Raw genomic sequence first — 22,724 nt, 5'->3', positions numbered from 1 at the left:
AGTTTGGTGCCATCAGGTAAGACGCATTAGATGGAACTTGTCTGTTGGAAATACTATGTTTATAACTGCCTCTCGATAGGTAATGTTTTTGGCTTATTCAAAATGGATGCGATTTACAAAGCTCAGATCCTGGTTATTACTTAAATCTAACAGCCCCTCCTAAACTTATACTAACAAATTCATGACCTAGTTTCTCAGATCCTGGTGCCCATGTGCTTCCTCAAGTTTATAATTAGAGCTGACGTCCTGCTTACTGACGTGAATCCAACTAATTGCCTCAAGGCAGAGGCAGATGTGCCTAGCTTCATTTGTCAGGTAACATTGATCAAAGAAATCAAGTAGAGCACGAGTTTCAGTGAAATTTAAAAGGCAAACATTTAACCTTGGTAATGTGACATCCTAATTTGTCTGGAAAAACATCTGCAAATAAAGCAGATTGGACTGTGGTTTGGTTCACAGATTGTGGCAAATATTAACTGAGTAGATTTGCAGTATATAAAAGCAAAGGATTAAGTGTCAAACAAATTTTAAAAAATCAATGTCAGTTACTCATTGGAAGTTATTCGGTTTTCTAGAAGCTAGGTTTGTAATCAGCACAAAATTGAGTTGCAATTTGTGCAAAACTTGCTGGTATTTGAAGTGCCTGTATTCGTTCTGAAGGATTTTCGTCCATTAGGTTGCTGCAAGATGTAGGACAAATTTTGCACAGACATCAGCTCATAGTGATGATTTTTTTCTGTTGACATCAAAGAAAGAGATCAGAAATTGCCAGTGCTATGCAAACTTAAGTGTTATGACGTGGCTTACTGGTCTACAACACTGATGCCAGCTAAAGGAAAAAAGTTAAATGTAAGAAGAAATCTAATTTCGTCAGATTGCAAGTATCATAGCTATGCTAAGTTGTCAATGTACTGTTTTAGGTTTTATTATTCTACCAACCTCAATTGATCATTATGCCTTGGACCTCTTCATGTTGAATTTCAACAATGTACAACAAAATTAACACTTACTTGTATACTAAACGTAAATTCCTTGGAACCATATGTGGCTGCATATCACTGAAATCATGGTGACACTTTTAACTGCTGGCTATTCTAGGCACTTGCTTGTCAGCTAAAGTATTCTCCTTGAATTCCAGGTATTCAGATTTGGCAAGAAGTCCCATAATTGACCGTTGAGTTATGAAAACTAGGGTCTTCTGTTTCTTGCACTGTGCCCAGATCTGTTTTGAAGTATCTGTTGATCCCTTTGTTTTTAACATTTGATTTGAATGTCTGCAGTGTGGATGTGTGACCTAACAAGAAAATAAGGAATTTATACTCGGAGCATTTTTGTTTCAAACTGATGTGATTTAATTGAAGAAATATTTTGTTCTTTCTATGTTGTGTTCTCTCATTATAAGCAGTGTCACCCATAAGGCAAAATCCTAACTCTTGCTCCTTTATAGGGATTCATATTGCTGTGAACTTGGTTTAGAAGCTGAGCTAAGTGTTTGAGCTTTTTGGAAATAGTTTTGGGAATACAGTGCAAGCTGGGAATCTGTTGTTTACAGTACAAATATTACTTGATTATGTTCACACGTTATATAGAAAGCTGATACCAGTGTTTCTTTGGGGTTACAGCTATGTGGTGATGATGCCAAAGAAGAGACAAGCATTAGTGGAATTCGAGGAACTGAATGGTGCATGTGCCTGTGTGAACTTTGCAGTTGAAAGCCAGATCTATGTGGGTGCACAGCCTGCTTTTGTTAACTACTCTACAAGTCAGAAAATTTCCAGGCCTGGTGACTCTGATGATTCCAGAAATGTCAACAACATACTGCTCTTCACAGTGATGAACCCTATCTATCCAATTACTACGGTGGGTTACCAATTTTGTTTTTGCATTAGTGTGTGGTGTCTACCATGGTGCAAGATGAAGTGTGTGTGGAAGGTTAATGTCAGAATAGAACCTGAGGAATTAAGATGGCACAGTTGTGCTGCTGCCTCACAGCTCCAGTGACCCCATTTCAATCTTGACCTTGGGTGTTGTCTGGGTGGAGTTTGCTCGTTCTGGTTTCCTTCCACATTCCAAAAATGTGGGGGTCGGTAGGTTATTCAGCTGCTGTAAAATACCCCTAGTGTGTAGGTGGATGGCAGAATCTTTGGAGGGGAGGGTGTGAAGGAATGTGGGGGAAATAGGATTAATGTAAGATTGTAAATGGGTGCTTGAAAGTCAGTGGGTAGAACAGCCCGTTTCTCTGCCGTCTGACTCTAATTACCGATTTAACTAAGCTTGCACTGTTGCCTCACTGGGAACCCTGTTTCCATGCTCCAGGATCCCAAGCATACAGGATTATTGGAGTTTTACTGTACAGTTGCGCAGCTGGTGGAGTTACTGCCTTGTTGCTCCAACAATTGGGGTTCAATCGAGTGCTGTCATTGTAGAGTTTGCATGTTCTCCTGTGACTGCATCGGTTTTCCTATCAGGTGCTTCCACTTTCCTTCCATGTGCCAAAGATATGTGCATTGGTAGGTTAATTAATCCCCGTAAATTGCACCTAGTGTGTAGCTAGTGTTCAAATCTGGTGGGCAGTTGATGGGGATATGGAGAAAAATTAAAATGGGATTAGTGTAAAATGGGTGCTTTACAGTCAGGCGCAGATTCGTAGGTCAAAGAGCCCTTTCTCCTCTATGTATTGGAAGTGGGATGCTCCCTCAGCATAAGCTTTTGTCACTGTGTACCTTTGTATTCCTTGTCCTTCTAAAACTCTAAATGTAGAATTGCTGGCTATTTATAACAAAACCAATTTTTATTTTGCAGATGTGTTGTACACAATGTGCAATCCATGTGGACCTGTACAAGAATTGTAATATTTCGAAAGAATGGAGTGCAGGCAATGGTGGAATATCCTTTTCACTGCTAAGTTAAACTGGGAGGAGTGTATGTAGGAAAGATTTGAAGCAAGTTTACATTTTGAACATATTTCCTAATGGGGACATTGGCCAACTCCATAACTTCTTATGTGAATTAGTGGTATCTCTGGGATCCTGCATGAGCTGAACTGTTTGCAGCAGAGACTGCACCCATTGTTCATTTTAGAATTGATGCAAGTTGCAGCTTAAGCATCTGATTAGGATAGAACTGAGGCAATTCAGTTATGTGGGTGACTGAAAAGTAAGTGGGAGAGTTCTGGATTTATCTTGACCTCTTTATCTTTCGCACTGCCCCCAGCCTTACTCATCCACGTGTTGTTCCCTGGTGACAACATCCAAATAGCATCTGATTCCATATGTGGGCTGAATTTTCTGCTTATCCATCACCTCTTAGCCCCTTTGTCACACTGATTGGCATTTTTCAGACAGGACCAAAGACTTATCCTATTCTCAGAGCCCGCTGCACTCATTCCTGTTGACCAACCTTTGTCTGATGTTTGACCGTAAGCTTTGAACTCCCTGACTTTAGTCCCTCTGCCATTGGCCAAACTACTTAAACCAACTAATCCAAATTCCTCAAATAGTCATGCTAACCTAACTGGCTTTGGTTCATTAATATCTAATGTTATTCAGTCCTGTTGGCAGCCACTTACCTTTGCCCATCTGCTCACAATTGGCCTGCCGCACAGTCTTTGTGCACCACTGTTGTCCGCTCTAAGTTGGTCCCACAAAATTGACCTTGGAGCAATCTGTCCATTTTTTTTAACCCAAAGTACAGCAAGTCATAAATTCCAACGATGAACTTCCTGTGATGTTACTACTTAGAAAAATCTAGCACTTCACTGAAGTAGCTAAGGGGATATATTGAGGGTTGCATATGGGTTGTTTTAGTGGATATCTTTATCAACAAGTGATCAGGCAGTTAATGTGCCTTCCGCTAATCTTATTTATCTTAACTTGGGACACATTTGACTCTGTACAGAGTGCTCAGAGAGCAAAAGCGTCTCTCAATGGAGCAGACATTTATTCTGGATGGTTGTACTTTGAAGATTGAGTATGCAAAAGTAAGTTGATTGTTAAAATTGACATGCTGGCTAATATACTAATGAATGAGAGAGCTGATCTGTGTAGAAGCGCGATTTCAGGCTGAATTTCAGTTATGCTACTTCCGAGTTCTCAAGTGGATATCTACATTTTCCATAGAAAGTAATGTTTCCACTTCCAAATGATCTTGAGGTAAGATTAAGATGACATCAATATAATTGTAAGCATGAAGTTCTTTGGAGCTGGGTATCTGTCACTCGGGACCATGTACAATGAGGCTCCAGATTGGCACAAAGCTTGGTTTGTATTGGATAAGGACACAACTTTTTTGGCTTGAATGTGGTTGTTAACTGGAAGGCAGATGTTCAAGATTAACTCATTAAACTAATACAGTTTGAATTCCACTCTATAGCCTACTCGTTTGAACGTCTTCAAAAATGATCAGGACACTTGGGACTATACAAATCCTAATTTGGGAGGACAAGGTAATATAAATTTGGTATATATGCACTTAAAATTACATGCAATTCTTGAATTTTGTAAATTTTATACATTACCACTTGCAAATTACATTCCATTTAACCCTACACCATGTTTACAGTTATAACTTTGGTGCTGTCAATTATTGGAATTCAGAAAAGCTTCCAGCAACATTGGAATACTGCACCCTTTAGGCTTCTAACAACTGGCCAATCTGTATTATGGTGGTGGGTTCTTATTTGGTGAATAGCTTTCATTTCTAATCATGGGATGGATCTGGAAGCTCACATTAGCTTAACAGGCAAGCACTTGGGCAGGACTGGGTATATTGATAACCAGCTTAACAGCCTCTTGAACTGCTGGCGAGCTTTGATGTGATTATGCCATGCAATAAAACTACCCCAATGATATTTTTGATCTAGCATTGAGCTTCAGGTTTTGCTTGTAAATAACAGGCTCTTTTATTTCACTGGAAGTGGGACAGAAGGCTTTTGCTTACTGTTTAGTAAAATGGAGGTCTTGCTTTGATATTACAAACATGGCATTTTGTTGAACTTTTATAGACTTTTGGGGACAAATCTATCTCGAGAGCTCAATTTTGATCTGGTGCTCTAAACCCATGCATTTCAGTTTCTCCACTTTGTCTCCGCTTGTGTAATTAATTTACTTAAATTAAATTTGATGATGTCGAGCTTACTCACAACATGCTTTTATCCCCAGCAGCTACCTGCATCGTGATTTATAGAATGGTATATTTGTACCAGCTAACTGCTTCTGCTTTTCATACTGTCAAAGCATAATATCAACGTCACCAAAGTGCAACTGTGGGGTTCGGGTTTAATTAGCAAGAGATACTGGACCTTCCAGTGTAACGTTTTTAGTAAGGTTACAGGATTCCTTGCATGTAGAATTGAACAATTGTGTTTTGATTAAGTTTCTGAAGCTTGGGTGGAGATTACAGAATTTTTATATCATTTTGCAGAAGCTCTGGTTCATACAGCTTGTTACAATAAGTGCTGGTGTTCACTTTCTCTAATGGAGCTCTACTGACTGCTTATTCCATGCAAAATAATTACAGATTAGGGAGATTTATTCATCTTAGGTGAAGTTCTTTCTGTAGAGTGTCTATATTACCCTTCATTACTGCATCAAGGCATTAAATGGTTACAGTTCACTTGAGGCACTGATTTCTAAATTTGGATCTTAGTGGTTTGCACTTGAAGCCATAGCAGTTGCTTCAAATAAGTTCATATTTCTTCTTCTCCTTCAAGCTCTCAAATAAACTAATATTACAGTTGAAGATTGAACATTGGATTAAGGTTTAAATCCTTCTCTGAGCTTGTTCCCTGTCAGTTTTAACTATCCAAGCAATCCACACATTCCTGAGGATACTTTTGTGTATTAATAAATGAAATTGAAACTTGAATGTTTCTCCATTAAATCTCAGTACTGTGGCTGGTTCCAGGATTAAACCTTTTAATCAGAATGATTCTGAATTATTTTGGACTAAGATTTCTATATTGCAGTCCGTAAATGGATTGAAAGTTTTAATTTCTGATGCTCTGTAAAATATCACTGAGTGTTAACTACAAAAGGAAATGTGATGAAATCAGTGGCCTGGAGGCCAGTAAAGGCCAAATCTTGGATCCTCCCAGTCTACTGTTTTGCTGTGGTGCTGGAAAAGGATGGCAACTTTGAATGGCCAAAGAATAGAGTTTGTACTCCTAACCATATCCCAGGAATGGCAACCTATAAAATTGTTTCGAAACAGCAAGATTTAAAGCTCGTCCGTTTACACTGAATAGGTGCCTGATAAACAGCCCTGAAAATTTGAATTTGATTGCAAATAACTTTTTGGAACAGAATTGTACCAATATGACCCAATGGTGGTGTGAATTAGCTCCTTTTAATATCTAGATTTTCATCTTTGCAAATGCACAGTATTTTCTGATAGCTAATAAAATTGTAAACTAGTATATGAAGTATACCTTTGTGGCAAAACAAACGACTCTCAGCAAAGCCTTGATCTCCATTCTATTCATGAATAAATTTTCAAATCTTTCTAAAAGACATTGTATTCAAATGAGGTCTAGACTAATGCAGTGCAGATTTGAGTGCTTTGCTGTAATCCTCTGTCCAATATATTTTGAAAGGATGACTTGATCACCTAAAAGATCATTTCACAGGTGTGTTAAGCAGCTAGTAGACTGAATGGTGTTCCAGAGCTATAAATATCCAATTAAGGATCTACTTGGAGTTGTGCACCCATTATTATTTACATTTTATGCCTCCTGGATGTTCTGCATAATGACTCCTGCAAGTCGCTTAGATGCACAAATGTTTCTGGGGATTTCCAAAATGGGGAATCTGAGTTTTAAAAATATCAGTAAGTGCTTCAAATTAAATTGTGGTGGAATGCAGTTTAAAATATTTACTGTGCTTGCTGGGCAAGGGCCGGTGTGATAAGTGTTTTCTTAATTTCATTACTCTGTGACTGTGTTTTGTATCGAAGCAGAATGTTGCTGGAAGTTTTCCATCTTTTGCACACCCCACTAGGTTTGACTTTCCTGGCGATTGGCAGGTCTCTTCTGCTTGGTGTTCAGAGATGGTACATAGCTATTATATTGTCTGCATTGACTGACATGCTTTAGACTGTGCCCATTCATGTATGTAATAAAATAGAATTAATTATTTGAATTTGGACATTAGCACCTAAAGTTTACCACACATGAACAGGAAAACGTGCTGGTTGCAGGCAATTTCTTATTGTGCTAGTGCCGTTCTACACTGAAGTGTAGGCACTGAGGTTGGAAACTTGTAGGTAGATTTCACACACAGTTCCTGGTAAATAGGTGTTAAAGAAGAGCTTGACCATTATACTTTTTTTCTGCTATCTCTTTTGTAAAAGCTTTCTCTTGCTTTTAAATATTTAATAACAATTAAATATTTGGGGATCCTCCCCTCCACTCTACAGAGGGAGGTGGGAGACTTTGAATTTGAGATTTGATCTTATTTTTCTGTGTGTGAAATTTATCAAAATTAATGTAGGGTTGGATATGGACTTACACAACTTCCATTGGTATTCAATGTTAATCCCAGGGCAGTGATACTTTATGGACATTTGAAACTGGGCTGTTAATTTTGTCTTGCAAGTAATCATACTAGATCACATTAAGAGCTAGTTGGCCTCTTAACTGAGCCCATGGTGTGCTTACAGAAGTAGTAATGTGCTGGGGTCTTGTCACAGGTGGTCATAACATGTGCCATGATGAAATTCATCATGGCATTGAACAGAAGCGGAAAGTCAAACCTGAGATCTTGGCAGCCCAAATGATGACTGTAAATTGTGATAGCATGTGTTTAACCAGCTTTGTATAATTACTTCATGGAATTCCTTCATTTAATGCATTATGGAATTCGATTTGGGTATATTGAAGACTACCTGAATCTAATCATGGTGCACTACTCACCTGTAATGAACACATCTAATGCAGCATTAATATTATATAATGCCTTTAAAAATGGGGAGCGCGTGTGTGTGACCCACTATTTGGGGAAACAAATATGCATAGCTTAAAATTAACAGCATATAAAAAGTTTGCAAATAACTTTTTGAACTTAAATCTCATATCAGGAGCCTTTGATAATTTAAATGTTTAACTGTGGCTATTTGTATGATCAAAAATAAAATAATTTGGAAATGTATTTTGTTGTTAAATGCTGAATTGTGCTGGTAGTCTGTTAATTTTAAACTCTGCTTTTGCATTATATAATCAAACCATTTGCTGGGTAAGGGCACACACAGTGCAACAGTAATAGGCAGACCTTTCTGGAGAAGCAAGCAGAATTTTCCTTATTGAACAAGAACAAAATCCTGGTCCAATACATCGAGTGTCATACATTGACCCAAGATTACCTTGCAGCCACAGCGATACGACATGCCATGACTTACATACTGTGAGGCAAACCACCATTTTCCTAGACTTCTGAAGTGAAGGTAATGGAGGCAGACAAAATGAGGCATATTCGCCAGAGACGTAACTGTTTCATTTTCAAGAATTCTTCAGAAAAGGTCAAAAACACTGCCTCATGTGAACTGATACAGAATTGTCTCAGGGGTTTCCCCTCACTTTGCTTAGAGGAGTTTTCGTCACAAGACAAGTGCATTCATACAACGCTCTTGAAGTACATGCTGAATTCCTTCCACCAGTCAACCCAACTTGTCGAAACACCAGTTTTCTACATTCCTACATTTCAGAGAACATTCAGACATCTGCCATAAACAGATGATACTCGGCAACATGCAGCTTCAACAGGAGGGATAAGAGACACATTGTGTGAGGCACATCAGTACAGCCATTTTGCTGCATAAATGATACATTACCAATGTACACCACTTCATTTGGACACCTATGTGGGAGATGTACACAGATCCTTCCCAAGTAAGCCTTGCTACCATAAAGCCCAAGACCAACACATCCAACACTACTTCAGGAGAGCGACATGGAGGGAACACTGGGTTTTCATATTCACCACTTTTTACTGAACCATTTGACATCTGTGAAGAATCTTTTACCTGAACTGTGAACCGTTAAGAAATTGTTGCTAGATGCAATTGTTAGAAGCTAGTACTGTCCTTTGTAAAAAATTTCTATTCATTGCTGTAAAACGTGTAATGCAGGGTTGAAGCATATGTTTGGGGCGCCATCTTTCAAACTGCAATAAGTTGCTGTTGAAGCATTGGGTGGTAAGGAAAAAAATGCAGAAATTTTGTGGCACATGGAACGTTGTTCTCTAACTCTGGCTGTAAGTAGACCTTTTTATGCTTGAACCTTTGTGGCATTAGATCTTTTAGACTACAATGTTGTATAAATTCAAAGCCCAAGTCTTAAATATGTATCTCTGTACTGTGGAAAAAAAATTGTAGTTCTCTTAATGTACTCTGCTGATTTTTTTCCCCCTTCAAATGTTTTGCTTGTACTGTTCTATTGCAATTATTTTGGGTGCCATTGGCAACCTGAAATTGATTTTAACTTTTTTCCCCGCCCCTCCCTTCATTTTTTATAGGAGATCCCAACAAGCGACAGCGACAACCAGCATTGCTTGGAGATCATCCTTCTGAGTACGGTAAGAATACAGAGCTGGTGAGGTGGTTGACCGTGAAGCCTTTCTTGAGTACTTTGATGCTTATATTTTCTTCCCTTTGGAAAAGCCTTCAGGAAGATATTGCACCCTCCACCTCCATCCTTTTTAGGGTGCTGGGGTATAATTTGTTTTATCAGATCAAGTGAGTATGTTGTAAATGGTCCAGTAAACATGACCCAGATCTAGTGTGGACATAACCAAACACTTCCAGCGGTGCTTAGTCATTGTCAGTGGGTGTGATTTCAGTGGCAATCAGTTTACTTATGTCATATTCATAAAGCACACAAGCCCACAGTCCACACCACACACCAAGGACCCATTTTACACTAATCCTCCACTAACCCCATTTTATTTTCCCTACGGTACCACATATGTTTCGGCTTTTCATCTAGACTAATTATGGTAATAGTATGACAGTTATCGTCCAACTGAGTAGGGAATCCAGCACACTGACATGATTTATGGAGTCCGGGGTGGGGTGGATAAGTCAGCCCACCCTGATTTTTGAAACTGAGGTAGGTGACTTTGCTTGGAACCCATGCTTTTGGTATAATGAATTTTTTTTTTTGAGAGAATTCTCATCAACTGTCCTTTGCCCTAGCCTTGTGGCAGAATATTCAGACAGAATCTGAAGGGACCTGGTGTCCATTGTAGTGTAATGTTCTTGTTTGTTTTGAGTAGTTTTTTCAGTTGTGTTAACTCCTGAACAGAACAGACTTGTCATGTAAATCTGCTTTGATTTCCTCCTAAGGAGCCCCACAAGGAGGATATAGTCACTATCCAGATGATGACTATGGCCCACCGGCCCCATTATGAGCGCCGTTAGGATGGGAGGTCCACCTCCAGTGGGCGGTCCTCACCGAGGCCCACCCAATCAACGTTATGGGCCTCAGTACGGTCCTCCACCACCACCACCGCCACCAGAATATGGGCCTCAAGCAGAAAGTCCAGTGCTGATGGTTTATGGGTTGGAGCCTTCCAGGATGAATTGTGACAGAGTGTTCAACATCTTTTGCTTGTATGGAAATGTGGAGAAGGTGAGTGTTGCAGGAATATAACTGGGTTTCAAATCTATGAATAAATTAACCACGTTTCATTGGATGAATGAAAAATGCTTTGTTACATCTTCATTAATGACAGTTTGTCTTGGCATTGCAATTTTATCTCAGTAGAAAGGGTTGATTGAAAATTATATTGATTAGGGTAGATGGTTTCAGTTCTGTGCTTTCAAAGTAATTTGTATTTTTCATTGCTTTTTCAGGTGAAATTCATGAAGAGTAAGCCAGGGGCTGCCATGGTAGAGATGGGAGATGGATTTGCTGTGGATCGTGCCATCAGCCATTTAAATAATACCTACATGTTTGACCAGAAATTAAATGTGTGGTATGTGTGAGGAACTTGGGGAAAGTTGATTTTTTTTTTCCCAAGACTTAAGGAAGTAGCTGGGATTAAACCGAAACTTTGCACAATGCTGTGGTTGTTTCACTGGTACCTCTTAAGGCCAAATAAAGTGCTTGGTTAAATGTCTGCCATTGCCCAATAGATTAGGGCTGGGTCTTCTCGGATCGATGCATTGCTGTTGAATTTGGAAAGTTGGCTTTATTATATAGAAGGGACAGCTGAGCATCAGATCAGTGCTACAGAACCCTGGGTGGAATCAGATCAAATTCCTTTTACTGAAGGAAGGCTTATCAGCACTGGGAAATCATCAGATGAGAGGACCTGGAGTCTTATCAACTAGGTTGAGATTAAGATTGTTTTGAAGCTGGTATCCTAATTTATGGTTTCAAAAAAAAAGGCCCCTTTGGGAAATTTGACAACAGTAAATATCCCTGTTTTGCAAAGACTATGTGTATTATGGGAAGAGTATTGTATCTTCCTGCCCATTTGGGCTCGGTATAACATTTAATACAAATACTTGCATGCTACAGTCATCAAAATCTGTAAATACTTAACATTTTTGGTATGCGTAGGAAGGTCTTTTGTACACTTAGAGGTGTGCATTTAGAAATAATTGTGTGCTTATGCTGTATTTTCTTTTATTCAGTGTATCCAAACAACAGGCTATAATGGCTGGTCAATCATATGAACTTGAAGATGGCACTTGCAGCTTTAAAGATTTCTCTGGCTCAAGGAACAATCGCTTCACCACTCCAGAGCAAGCTAGCAAGAACCGAATCCAGCACCCGAGCAATGTGTTGCATTACTTCAATGCCCCTCCAGAGGTGACAGAAGATGCTTTCTGTGAGGTACTGTTAATGTTTTTATTCAGTACTATGTAGTTAACCTTGGTTACCAGTTTGCCTCGACACTTTTGATCATTGTTTAGAGAACACACTGCTTTCAGCTTGTTCTCTCGAATAAGGTATTGGACATGTATGATTTTGCTTGGAGACTAAGCAGGAGGCCACTTTTGCAACTTCTGGCAACGAATGATCCATACATCTGAATTACAGACTCTATGGGACTTGGCAAAGATGAAGTTGTGACTGGTATCCCTCAATCAGCACTGCTTATGGAGAAAGCAACAGTGTGCAGTACAAAAGTGTCCCTCTGAATCGATTCAACAGTAGTTTAAATGTTAAGTGATGCTTTGCTTGGAAGGTGGGGATGTGCGACTTGAGAGCATAAAAATAAGTTGAAAAGCCTTTCTCCAGCTTCAACAGAAAATTTGCTGCTCTTGTTTCAGGTGTGCGATGAGCTGGGTTTGAAGAGACCATCTGCTTTCAAGTTATTTTCTGGAAAGAGTAAGTACTTGATGTTTGTAGATGTAGAGCAGGGCTTATATTCTGTTGTGAAGTGCCTAGGTGATTGTTGGAAAGCACATCACGAATGAGGTTTCTGAGCTTCTGCCATCAAATCACAAGTGTCCAAATGAAGCGTCTCAATCCAAAACGTCGATTGTCCATTTCCCTGTACAGATGCTGCCTAACCTGAGTTCTTCTGGCATCTTGTGTGTATTTGAATTTCATGTGTCCAGTTGCTCCACTAACCATAGTGATAATATTTAGAATTTGTAAGTTGGTGACTTCAGTCTCTTGCTCACTTGGTATTTTGGGTGTTCTGACTGTTCTGCCAATGTAATACATCAGCTAGTGCAGGAATATGGACCAACTGGATCAAAAGTTTTTAATCAGGATAGAGCAATGTGTGATTCACTGCCAGTCAAATGCCAATTAAAACAATTGTGTTGATCTCCAAAATTATATCATTGTCCTGGGCTGTCAACTTTGCCAAACACCGTTGCAAATATTCAGGATCTGGGAGGGTGCTGGTAATTAGCTGCATAAATTAGTGCCTTAAACACTGCTCAATGAATTTGTCTTAAAGTGTTTGTCAACAGAGTCGGCTACCATTCATTTAACTTGGTGGAACTTGCTGTAGGTTGCAGGCAGTCTAGCCTGCCCTTAGCTGCTGTTTCCATTCCAGTGCTGATGTGATCATCTATCTGCCCTTTCTCAGTGGCCACAAATAAGCCAGAGGCTAAATAGCAGCAGATAATTTCTGTCCAGTGCCGTAGCTATTTTCATCTGTTGTTACCACAGTCAGGTTTGAATAGTTTGATAAGTCCACTTGGCCACATTGTTTCAGCGCTCATGGTTTGACTGAATTTTATTATCGTTGTAGGTGAGAGAAGTTCTTCCGGCCTGATTGAGTGGGACACAAAGAACGATGCCATGGAATCACTGTCCTTGCTGAATCACTATCAAATGAAAAACCCAAGTATGTTTTTCTGGATAAAACCTTGGAGTTGGTTGTTCATCACAAAATACTGGTTTGCATTAGTTTTGTGTTCAGGGCCCTTAAAACATTCTTGTTTTCCTTGTCTGTTTTCAAGTGCATGGAATGGCATTTAGGTCTATGCAGCCTGTTCAGTTGTATAATGACTTTTGCAAATGTTGCAAAAGCAAAATTATGAGCATTTCTTAGGCACTTGTTCAAAGGGAAGAACGTAATATGGTGCCTGGCTGAAATTGCTTGTGTAAATCTGTATGCAACCATTTGAACAACAGCTTGCTAGATGTGTCAGCATGCAAAGCCTTGATGCTTTGTATATTGTCAGCTCTATGTAAACTCCAAACCTGTACATGATTACCAGTAGTCTCACTGTAGCGTAAAACATTTAAAAGTTACTTGCAAAATAACTCACTATTAGACATTATCAAAAATTGACATCTATAATCCAATTTTATCTGCAATCTAAATACTGCTAAGTCCCAAGGAATTCTGAAGGGAGATCCCATAATATTCAAGTTAGAGGTTGATTTTTAGTCTATCTTAAAAATTGTACAGTACAGAAATACACTACAAAATTCTTTTAGAAAGACTGAAAGTTAACTAATTAAAGGGGCTTCTAGAAACTAATAATTTGAATACATAACAATACTCTGGCAGATCTCCTGAATTACTTGCGATTCAGCAGTATTGTGATTGTGGATAAAATTGGATTATAGGTGTGGATTTTTGACAGTGATGTATTCTGTGTGCTCCATATCATATTGTCAGGTTATAATGGGACTGTTGGTAATCATGTGCTGTGCTGGCACATTGTTGTGCAGTACTTAATTAACCTGACTACAGCTGGATGTTCACTCATCTAAGGCTAATGTACCTGGGCCTTCACGACCAGCTGGGGGTGAGGGGTAAGCATGCGTCGCCAGTTTACTGTGCCTGTTTTAATGAGACTAATTCATCTTTTTCTTCACTCCTCTGTAGGTGGTCCTTATCCCTACACTCTGAAACTCTGTTTCTCCACGGTACAACATGCAGCATAAAGATCAGAACACATATGGACTGCTAGCCACTCTATTATTGTGACTTGTATTTTAGTATTTTTATGCTGTTGTTAAAGTGCAGTAAACCTTTCATTCATACAGAAGTAATGAGCCACAGTTTGCAATGAGTATTCCAGTTTTTTTTTTATTTTTTAGTTATTGGTTTAACTTTTTTTTAAAAAGTAAATCCATATTGTAGAAGTGAAATAACTTTCAATTTTATCAGCTGTGATTAGATGATGGAGATCCCAGTGCTATGATTCAATAAAGGACAAACAGTTCAACTGGCATAATTGTACCCTCTTTATTTTAGGCTACAATTGAAGGACTTTTTATGGACTATGAACAAGGGAATCTCTCCAAGTAATGCTCTGTGATGGTCACATTGGATAAGCTGACTGGCATTTGCCTCCTTTGTGGTTCCTTGTTCTTCCTGTTCTATTGAATAGCTGAATAACTGGGAGATTTGAGTTGAGTGATTGTGTATCATTGCTCTACATTTTATTACAGAGTATATTGTCTTGCAGTTGGATATGGGAGGTTATGTATTTTCTGATCCATTTAATGCAGTGGAAAGCATGACCTCAGCTACTTGGGAAAAGGGTTAACTTGTGGTTCATTCATTTGTATCAGACTTGCTCATGGGGCAGAGGCCAGCTGCATATTGAATATTTACTGGAGGTTAAGGGATCTGACAGAACACTTGACCAGTCAGGGTCCTGGCAGCAGCACACTTGGAGTAGGTGCCAGGATCTGGATTTAAGTGGAGGCAGCTGTAGTATTTTGATTGCTCTTCAGAATGCATGTGGTGTTTGATCTTCAATCAATGGAAACGGTCAGTAAATTTAATCAATATGTGCAACATCTCTGTGCACTGAGTTTCTCAGTTGTGTGCTTTTGTTTTCAGCCCTGGGCAGAAGTATGACAGCAGGGTACAATTCTGGATATAAACTAACATTTGTTGCTCCTTATTGTGTGGAGTAGGCTTGTGTAGAATGTATGGAGCTGGAAAGAACTTTGATTAAAACTATAGAACTGTTGTGGTCACTTAATTGGTTGGTCGGGTGAAAATATGAATTTTCATTACAGAATATTCATTAACTGTGCTCTTCAGCTGTTTAATATTTAAACCAATGACCATTCTCCCTGGGTTATCTGGGAGGTTAATTTCATGGAATGGATCACAGCGCCATCACATGGCCACCTCCTTTTGTTGCCTTTTTGCCAATGAGATTAAACCAACTTTACAGCATTTATCCACAGAAATGGTGGGATGAATAGATGAGGGGTCTTCAGCCACATCGATAACAATCTTCCATAATATCTCACAGTTTCACTTGGGTTCAAGATTTGACTTGTAAGCATTGATGTGAGTAACTTTGGGAGAGCATTGGGCAGATGCACTTCAATGATATGTGAAGCTATGCATTTGCTTTTATAAAATAATGGCAACACTAGCTAACTGGGGCAATGTTAAAGGAGGCGTAGAATTGGGGTACAAGGGGAATCTATAGGCCATAGTCATACAGCACAGAAACGGGCCCTTTGGCCAACTGGTCCATGCCAACTAAGATGCCCCATCCAAGCTAGTCCCATTGCCAACATTTGGCCCATATCCCTCTAAACCTTTCCAATCCATGTACCTGTCCAGCTGTCTTTTAAAAGTTGTTGTACCTGCCTCAACCACTTCCTCTAGCAGCTGATTCCACTTAGATACCACCCTTCATGTTAAAAAAAAAAGTTGCCCCTCAAGTTACTCTTAAATCTTTCCCCTCTCACCTTAAACCTATGCCCTTTGGTTCTTGATACCCCAACTCTGGGGTAAAAGACTGAATGTATTCACCCTCTCTATGCCCCTCATGATTTTATACACCTCTATAAGATCACCTCTCAGTGTCCTACACTCTAAGGAATAAAGTCCCAGCCTGTCCAACCTCTCCCTATAACTCAGTCCCCCAAGTCCTGGCCGCATCCTTGTAAATCTTTTCTGCACTCTTTCCAGTTTAACAACATCCTTCCTGTAGCAGGGAGCCCAAAACTGAACACAATACTCCAAAGTTCAGCCTCACCAGCATCCTGTACAAGCGCCTTGTAGGTGCCTATAAAGTTGTGAAGTCATATTTAATTGTTAAATTGAAACAAAACTTTACAAATAGTTTTAAAAGTAGTGTTTTACGTCACGGGTCTGCTGGAGTCTAGTTCGGGGGTTCCATGCTTTAGCAAGAGCAGGGTGGCTTTAGAGGGATAAGTATAGGGTTATTGTGCAACAGCAAAGGCTAGAGCTGTAAACAGTGTAATTTAAAGGGTTTAAGATGTTGGTTTGATAAAGGAGAAACCTTCCCGTGCCTGAGGAGCAAGTGACCAGGAGGGCACTGGTTGTGATAACTGAGGGGAAAGCCAGTGATTTGAGAATTTTATGACCTGAACTGAAAGGGTGGTTGAAGCAGATGCAACAATTTAGAGAAGGACTGGATGAATATACTGAAAAAGGGGAAGTGACAGGTTGAAGGGAGATGGGCAGAGGTCCACACAGGGGGTCCCCGTCACACCACCTAAAGTACATCTGGCTTGTCTCAGTTATTCTTAGTGGAGGTTACTGCATCACTTTTGCCCATGAGGTAAATAGCCTACTTCAGTTATGAGTTACCTGTAGCCTGGTGTATATGAAAATTTGAGTAGGTCCATCAGAGCTAAAAAGCTAGTGTTCCCAATGTTGACAAGTTTAAAACGTCCATCTGGTTCAGTGATGTTCAGAAAGCAAACCTCTATTCTTACCTGGTCTGGCCTATATGTGACTCCTGAGATACCAGTAGGTTGTCTGTTAACTGCTGCCTTAGTTCAACACCAATGAAGGGCGAACAGTAAATATCACCATTGACAGTGACATCCACACCATGTGCACATCTAAATAAAAAAGATCTTTTCCCAATGATCTTTATTCCTAACCAATCAACTCTCTCGCCACTGCCTGATTTCCATTTTGCATTAAATAATGTATTGAAATGTGTAGCCTATTGTTTCCTCTCCTAACATCCTTCCTCGTTGGTGCTTATTATCAATCCAGTACTTGGTGTCCAGCAGTGCTCCATCAAATCTTAAAATACAGAATGAGGCCATTCAACAACCCCCTGTGCCTGTACCTACCATGTCGACAACAGTCCAATCCCTGAGCCCCTCTTGTCCAACCCAGCTTGTGCAGTGGCCAGGCAACTTGTGCATAGGAGGTTGGAAATACGATGCAAATTGCTGGAAGTATTCAGCAAGTCAGGCAGTATCTGGAGAATGAAACAGGAGACCATTTATCTGCTCGAGTCAGGGGGATTACTTTTAGAGCATAGTATTAGTCAAGTTGAGGATTTGTATTTTACAACATGCGAGGGAATTCGGCCTGTGGAGTCTATGCCAGCTCTTGGATTGATCCTACTGCCAACTGTTTCCCTACAACCAATTTCCCACCACCCGGCTACACCATGGGTAATTTATAGTACCCAGTTAGCCTTCCACCCTGCGTGTCTTTGGGGTGTGGAAGGAAACTCTCAGTCACAGGGAAAACCTGCAAACTCTGCTCAGACAGCACTCGAGGTCGGGATCGAACCCAGGCTGTTGGAGCTGTGAGGAGACAGCAGCATTACTTACTTGCCACCCAAGGAGGGATATTGAAACAATCCCCTGCATGTTTCTCCAAGTATCACACTGTCCTATGCAAGGAAATGTATTTCCTTTCACTGAGCCTAACTCCTGGCACTGAAACTAACCTCACTATGACAGCAGCAGTTCCAGACCACTACCTTCACAGCCCACGTCCTGGAGATGATGAAAAGGATTGCTCTGTACCACTGAATAAGACCAGACACCAGGGGAAAAGAAAAGACAGCTCATGATAACTGAAGAGCTTTATCAATTGCCATCAAGTGTGAAGGAACTGAGTTTCTTTGTATAACCACCTTACCCTTCCCTGACCTGCCATCCTATTTGCATATTGATCAGTAAATACCAAACTTGAGCTCGAGGGATAATCTAGTAGCCGGTTAACGTACGAAACCGCAATGGGATGTGGGAAGACCCATGGGGAATGTGGATAAACACCACACACCACCAGAGATCAGAATCAAGCTTGGCTCGTTGGAGCTGTGAGGCAGCAGCACTGCCACTGTGCCACCCTGTGTACAGCAAGCTCTCTCAAAGCACACTATGGGATAGATAGCTGCTCTGACTACCGGGTGCAGCACTGCAGGTAGACTCTTAGGTGTTGAGACTGTGGTCAATGGTTGGCTGTACAGTGGTGTGGCAGGTAGTACTGCTGCCTCCCTGCTCCAGTGACCGTGTTTTGAATCTCTCCCACTGCTGGAAATATCTCAACATCAACCTGCCATGCCCCCTGAGGATCTGGTAAATTTCACTGGATCATCCCTCAAGCATACAAACTCCAAAGATCTAATATTTTTTTAACCTATTTACGATAAACAACCCTCTCATCCCAGGATTTAGCCCAATGAATCTTTCCTGGACTACCTCCAATGCCAGTCTATCCTTTCTCAGCAGTAGTTCTCTATTTCTAAATTCCAACCTCCAGCCATTTGCCTTCCTAATGGGATGCTGCAGTAACAGCTCCTGAATAGTGAAAATACTCCTGCAGATCGTTTTCCCCTTCACTTTCCTCCGACCCTTTCTCTTCCCCTCCTGTCCCTCCCTTTCCCAGTTGTGCTCTCTCTGATTCTGAACAACCGATCCTCAACAGAGTCCCACAGCTTCACCTTAACGAATTCCAAGTCTGATGTGACATCGAACTCCCTTTCCTTCACTTCCATGCCCATTTCTTTAGTCAGTGGTCTACACCTCAGATGGTGGACCCTTTCTTCAGTCTCCAGAATTCCTGATCAATGCACCCCCTCCTTCTGGCCTCTCACCGTCTCTAGATCTATTCATCACTAAATATCGATGTGACATTGACTGTCTCAATCCTTACCTCACTGTCCTTAATGACTCCGACCTACTCCCCTCTGAACCTGCAGCACTCTACTAAGAACCAATCCAAACATTGTCATCAAATCTGCTGACAGGATGGTGCTGTTGTGCTTTGAACTGATCTCTATCTCGCAAAAGCTGAACACCAGTTCTCAGACAACTCACTGAACCACAATCCCATCACTGAATTATCAGGCCATTGTCTCCCAGACAGTCAGATGTCCTCAGGAGATCTTCCCTCCACGGCCTCCAGCCTCATTGTTCCACAACCCCACACAGCTTGCTTCTACCTCCTCCCAAGGTCCAGAAGCTTGACTGTTCTGGTAGACACACTGTTTCAGCCTGTTCTTGCCCCCCAGAACTTACTTCTTTCCACTTTGACTTAATTCTTTTTCCTTTGTCCAGTCCCCATCTGTCACACCCCTGACATCCTCCGTTAGTTTTCTGGTCTTACCCAGCTTACCTTCACAATAGACGTTCGATCTCTCCATCCCACACTAGGATGGTCTGAGGTTCTTTCACTTCCTTGTACAGAAGCCCAACCAGTTCTCCTCCCACCACCGTTCCCTTCCACCAGGCCGAACGTTGTGCATTGAACAACTTCTTCAATCCACTCACTTTCTCCAAGTCAAAGGTGTAGCCAGGGCACACCTTGGGCACATCTCTTTGTTGGATACGTAGCACATTCTTGTTTCAGTCCCCCTTCCCCAACCCTTCTTCTGCTACATTGCTGACTATTGATGCCACTTCCTGCACTCACACAGAGCTCAAAAGTTGCATTACCTTTGCTGCCCACTTCCACCCTGCCCTCACTTTTTTCTGGTCCACAACTGAACCTTCCCTTTCTTAACACTTTTCATAACCATCTCAAGCACAATGTTAGCTACCAATATCCATTATACTGCAGAGAGTTGGGGACACAGCTCAGCACATCATGGAGATCAGCCTCCCCTCCATTGACTCTCTCTACACTTCTCACTGACTTGGAAAAGCAGCCAGCATAATCAAAGACTCCACCCACCCCAGACATTATCTCTTCTTCCCGTGCGCCCCCCCCCCCCCCACCATCGGGCAGAAGATACAAAAGCCTGAAAACAAGTACCACCAGGCTCAAGCACAGCTTCTATCCCGTGGTTATAAGACTATTGAACAGTTCCCTAGTATGATAAGATGGACTCTTGACCTTGCAATCTACCTCGTCATGGCCTTACACCTTATTGTCTGCCTGCACTGCACTTTCTCTGTGACTGTAACACTTTACTCTGGAGTCTCTTATTGCTTTTCCCTTGTACTACCTTGTGCTACTGTTGGATGGCATACAAAACAAAGTCTTTCACTGTACCTCAGTCCATGTGACAGTAATAAACCGATTACCATTATAAGCCCACCAACTCTAACACCTATCTCAGACACATCTCTTTCCACCCTGGTTTCTATAAAGCATCTATCCATTCTCAGTTTCTGTCTTTGCTCTGATGAGTCTTACCACAATCTTTATGATTTATTCCTTCTTCCCTATCCCTGGCATTCCCACTGCCATTGTTGACTGGGGTCTTAACCACGTCTCTTCTAGTTCTTGCACTTCTGCTCTCACTCCCTATCATCCTATCCAGAAAAAAGGGTTCCCTTGCCCTCACCTTCCACCCACCCCACCAGTCTCCACGTTCAACAATCATCCAAAATGTCCACATTTCCAGTGGAACTGAACACCAGACACACTTCCCTTCTGCACTCCCCCCTGCCTTTCAGATTCCACAAGGACATTCCCTGTAAAACTTTGTGCTTTGCACTTGCATCTCCACCAACCATTCCCCTTCACGTGACGCTTTGCAATTCAACTGCAACATTTACCCTTTTTACCTCTTCTATTCCCAACATCCGGGGACACAAACAGTTCCCTTGCCCTCCTTCCACTTTCCAATCGGTGCTCGCAATGTGGCTTCCTCTACATCAGAGAGCCCACAGACTGGGGTGATGGCTTTGTGGAACACCTGCATTCAGTTTGCAAAGGCGACCCTGTTCTTCCAGTCTCCTCTCACTCCAACAGCCTAATACACTTCCACTCTGTCCTCTCTGTCTTCTGCCTCCTCTATTGCTTCTAGCATGCCCGGCGTAACTTGGGGATCTGATTAGGCTTCTTGGGACATAGTATTGAGTTTCGGATAAACCCTTTCTTTCACAGATGTGGCTATTTGTTATATTTCAAGGTGCCTATCATTTTGCTCCAACTGCTGCTTTTTACAGTAATTCTTACCTTGATAACTTTGATCTGGGCCCTTTTATTGTACCTCGGTGCATGTGACAGCAATAAACCAATTACCATTATAAGCCCAGCAACTCCAACACCTACCTGTTCTCTCCACCTCCTCACTTCTGTAACTTAAAACAAGTAGACCTCTTACTTGTGCAGTACTAAGGAAAGGTCCTAAACTCAAAATGTCAACTCTATTTCTCTCTCCGTGGATGCTGGCTGACCTGCTGAACACTTATAGAATCTTTTGCTTTGTTGCATAGGACCTTTGTTTTACAGATGTTAAGGATTCCCTTGTACACTTCAGTGAACCAGTTGATGATGATTTGCCGTAAATGTCTGAATATGTTCAAACATAACTAACACCAGTTTGTTGCAACCAACAATCTGTTGGAGGAACTAGTGGGTCGAGCAGCATCTGTGCGGAGAAAGAAATTGTGGATGTTTCAGGTTGAGACCCTGCATCAGGGTGACGCTGCTTGACCCGCTGAGTTCCTCCAGCAGATTGTTTGTTGCTTCATGTCAGCATCTGTAGTCTCTTCTATCTCTAACATCAGTTTGATGACTGAAGTTGGAGTGACCTTCATTCTGGTGTCCTGTAGATGAGCCTCACTCCAGTTGGAAGCTTGTTGGAAGTGAGGTGCAGCAATGTGGTGAGAAGGACTGTGTGTTGCTTGTTAGTAATTGTACTGAGATTGGATCCGTTGTTAACCCTTCGGTTAAGGTTTGCTGTTCACGGTCTCATGAACTTACACTAAGATGGGGATGAATTGCTGTGGGCAGCCAAATTTAAGAAGGATGTTTCACAGTCCCTCTTGACTGATTGGAATCAAGGGCTTTTGTAAGGTCGAAAAAGGTCAAATATAGTGTGATGTTGTTCCTAGCATTGGTTTTAGACTTGCCACATGGACAGAATCAACACTGCAATTCAGGGAGCAGTGGGAGGGAGTGATTAATGAGGATCCTGGCGATGATTTCGCCTGCTGTCTGTCAGAGATAATGTGCAGTTAGAAGATGTTGGGGGGGGGGGGATTTCAGTGACATGGGGGGCTTTAGTGATGTTGGGGGGGTTTCAGTGATCTGGGGGGCTTTAGTGATGTTGGGGGGTCTTCAGTGATGTTGGGGGGGGGGGGGGTGTGGTTTTCAGTG

At 41.2% G+C, this 22,724-nt stretch overlaps 1 protein-coding gene across 1 annotated transcript; it reads left to right on the top strand.

Annotated features, from left to right (window-relative positions):
• The first annotated feature begins 1,622 nt into the window (after window positions 1-1,622).
• Window positions 1,623-15,277, top strand: LOC127586462 (heterogeneous nuclear ribonucleoprotein L-like). The gene is given in 14 exon segments (XM_052044444.1): window positions 1,623-1,864; window positions 2,803-2,838; window positions 2,841-2,886; window positions 3,882-3,951; window positions 3,953-3,979; window positions 4,372-4,444; window positions 9,507-9,566; window positions 10,336-10,392; window positions 10,395-10,621; window positions 10,846-10,967; window positions 11,632-11,833; window positions 12,274-12,331; window positions 13,212-13,307; window positions 14,301-15,277. Coding segments are annotated over 14 exon segments (1,365 nt in total). The 5' UTR covers window positions 1,623-1,632; the 3' UTR covers window positions 14,360-15,277.
• The last annotated feature ends 7,447 nt before the right edge of the window (window positions 15,278-22,724 follow it).

The sequence above is a fragment of the Pristis pectinata genome, chromosome 35, assembly GCF_009764475.1.
Source record: "Pristis pectinata isolate sPriPec2 chromosome 35, sPriPec2.1.pri, whole genome shotgun sequence".
Classification (NCBI taxonomy): Eukaryota; Metazoa; Chordata; class Chondrichthyes; order Rhinopristiformes; family Pristidae; genus Pristis; species Pristis pectinata.
Note: the sequence above shows the minus strand (reverse complement) of the source record. Positions and strands in the feature narration are given on the sequence as shown.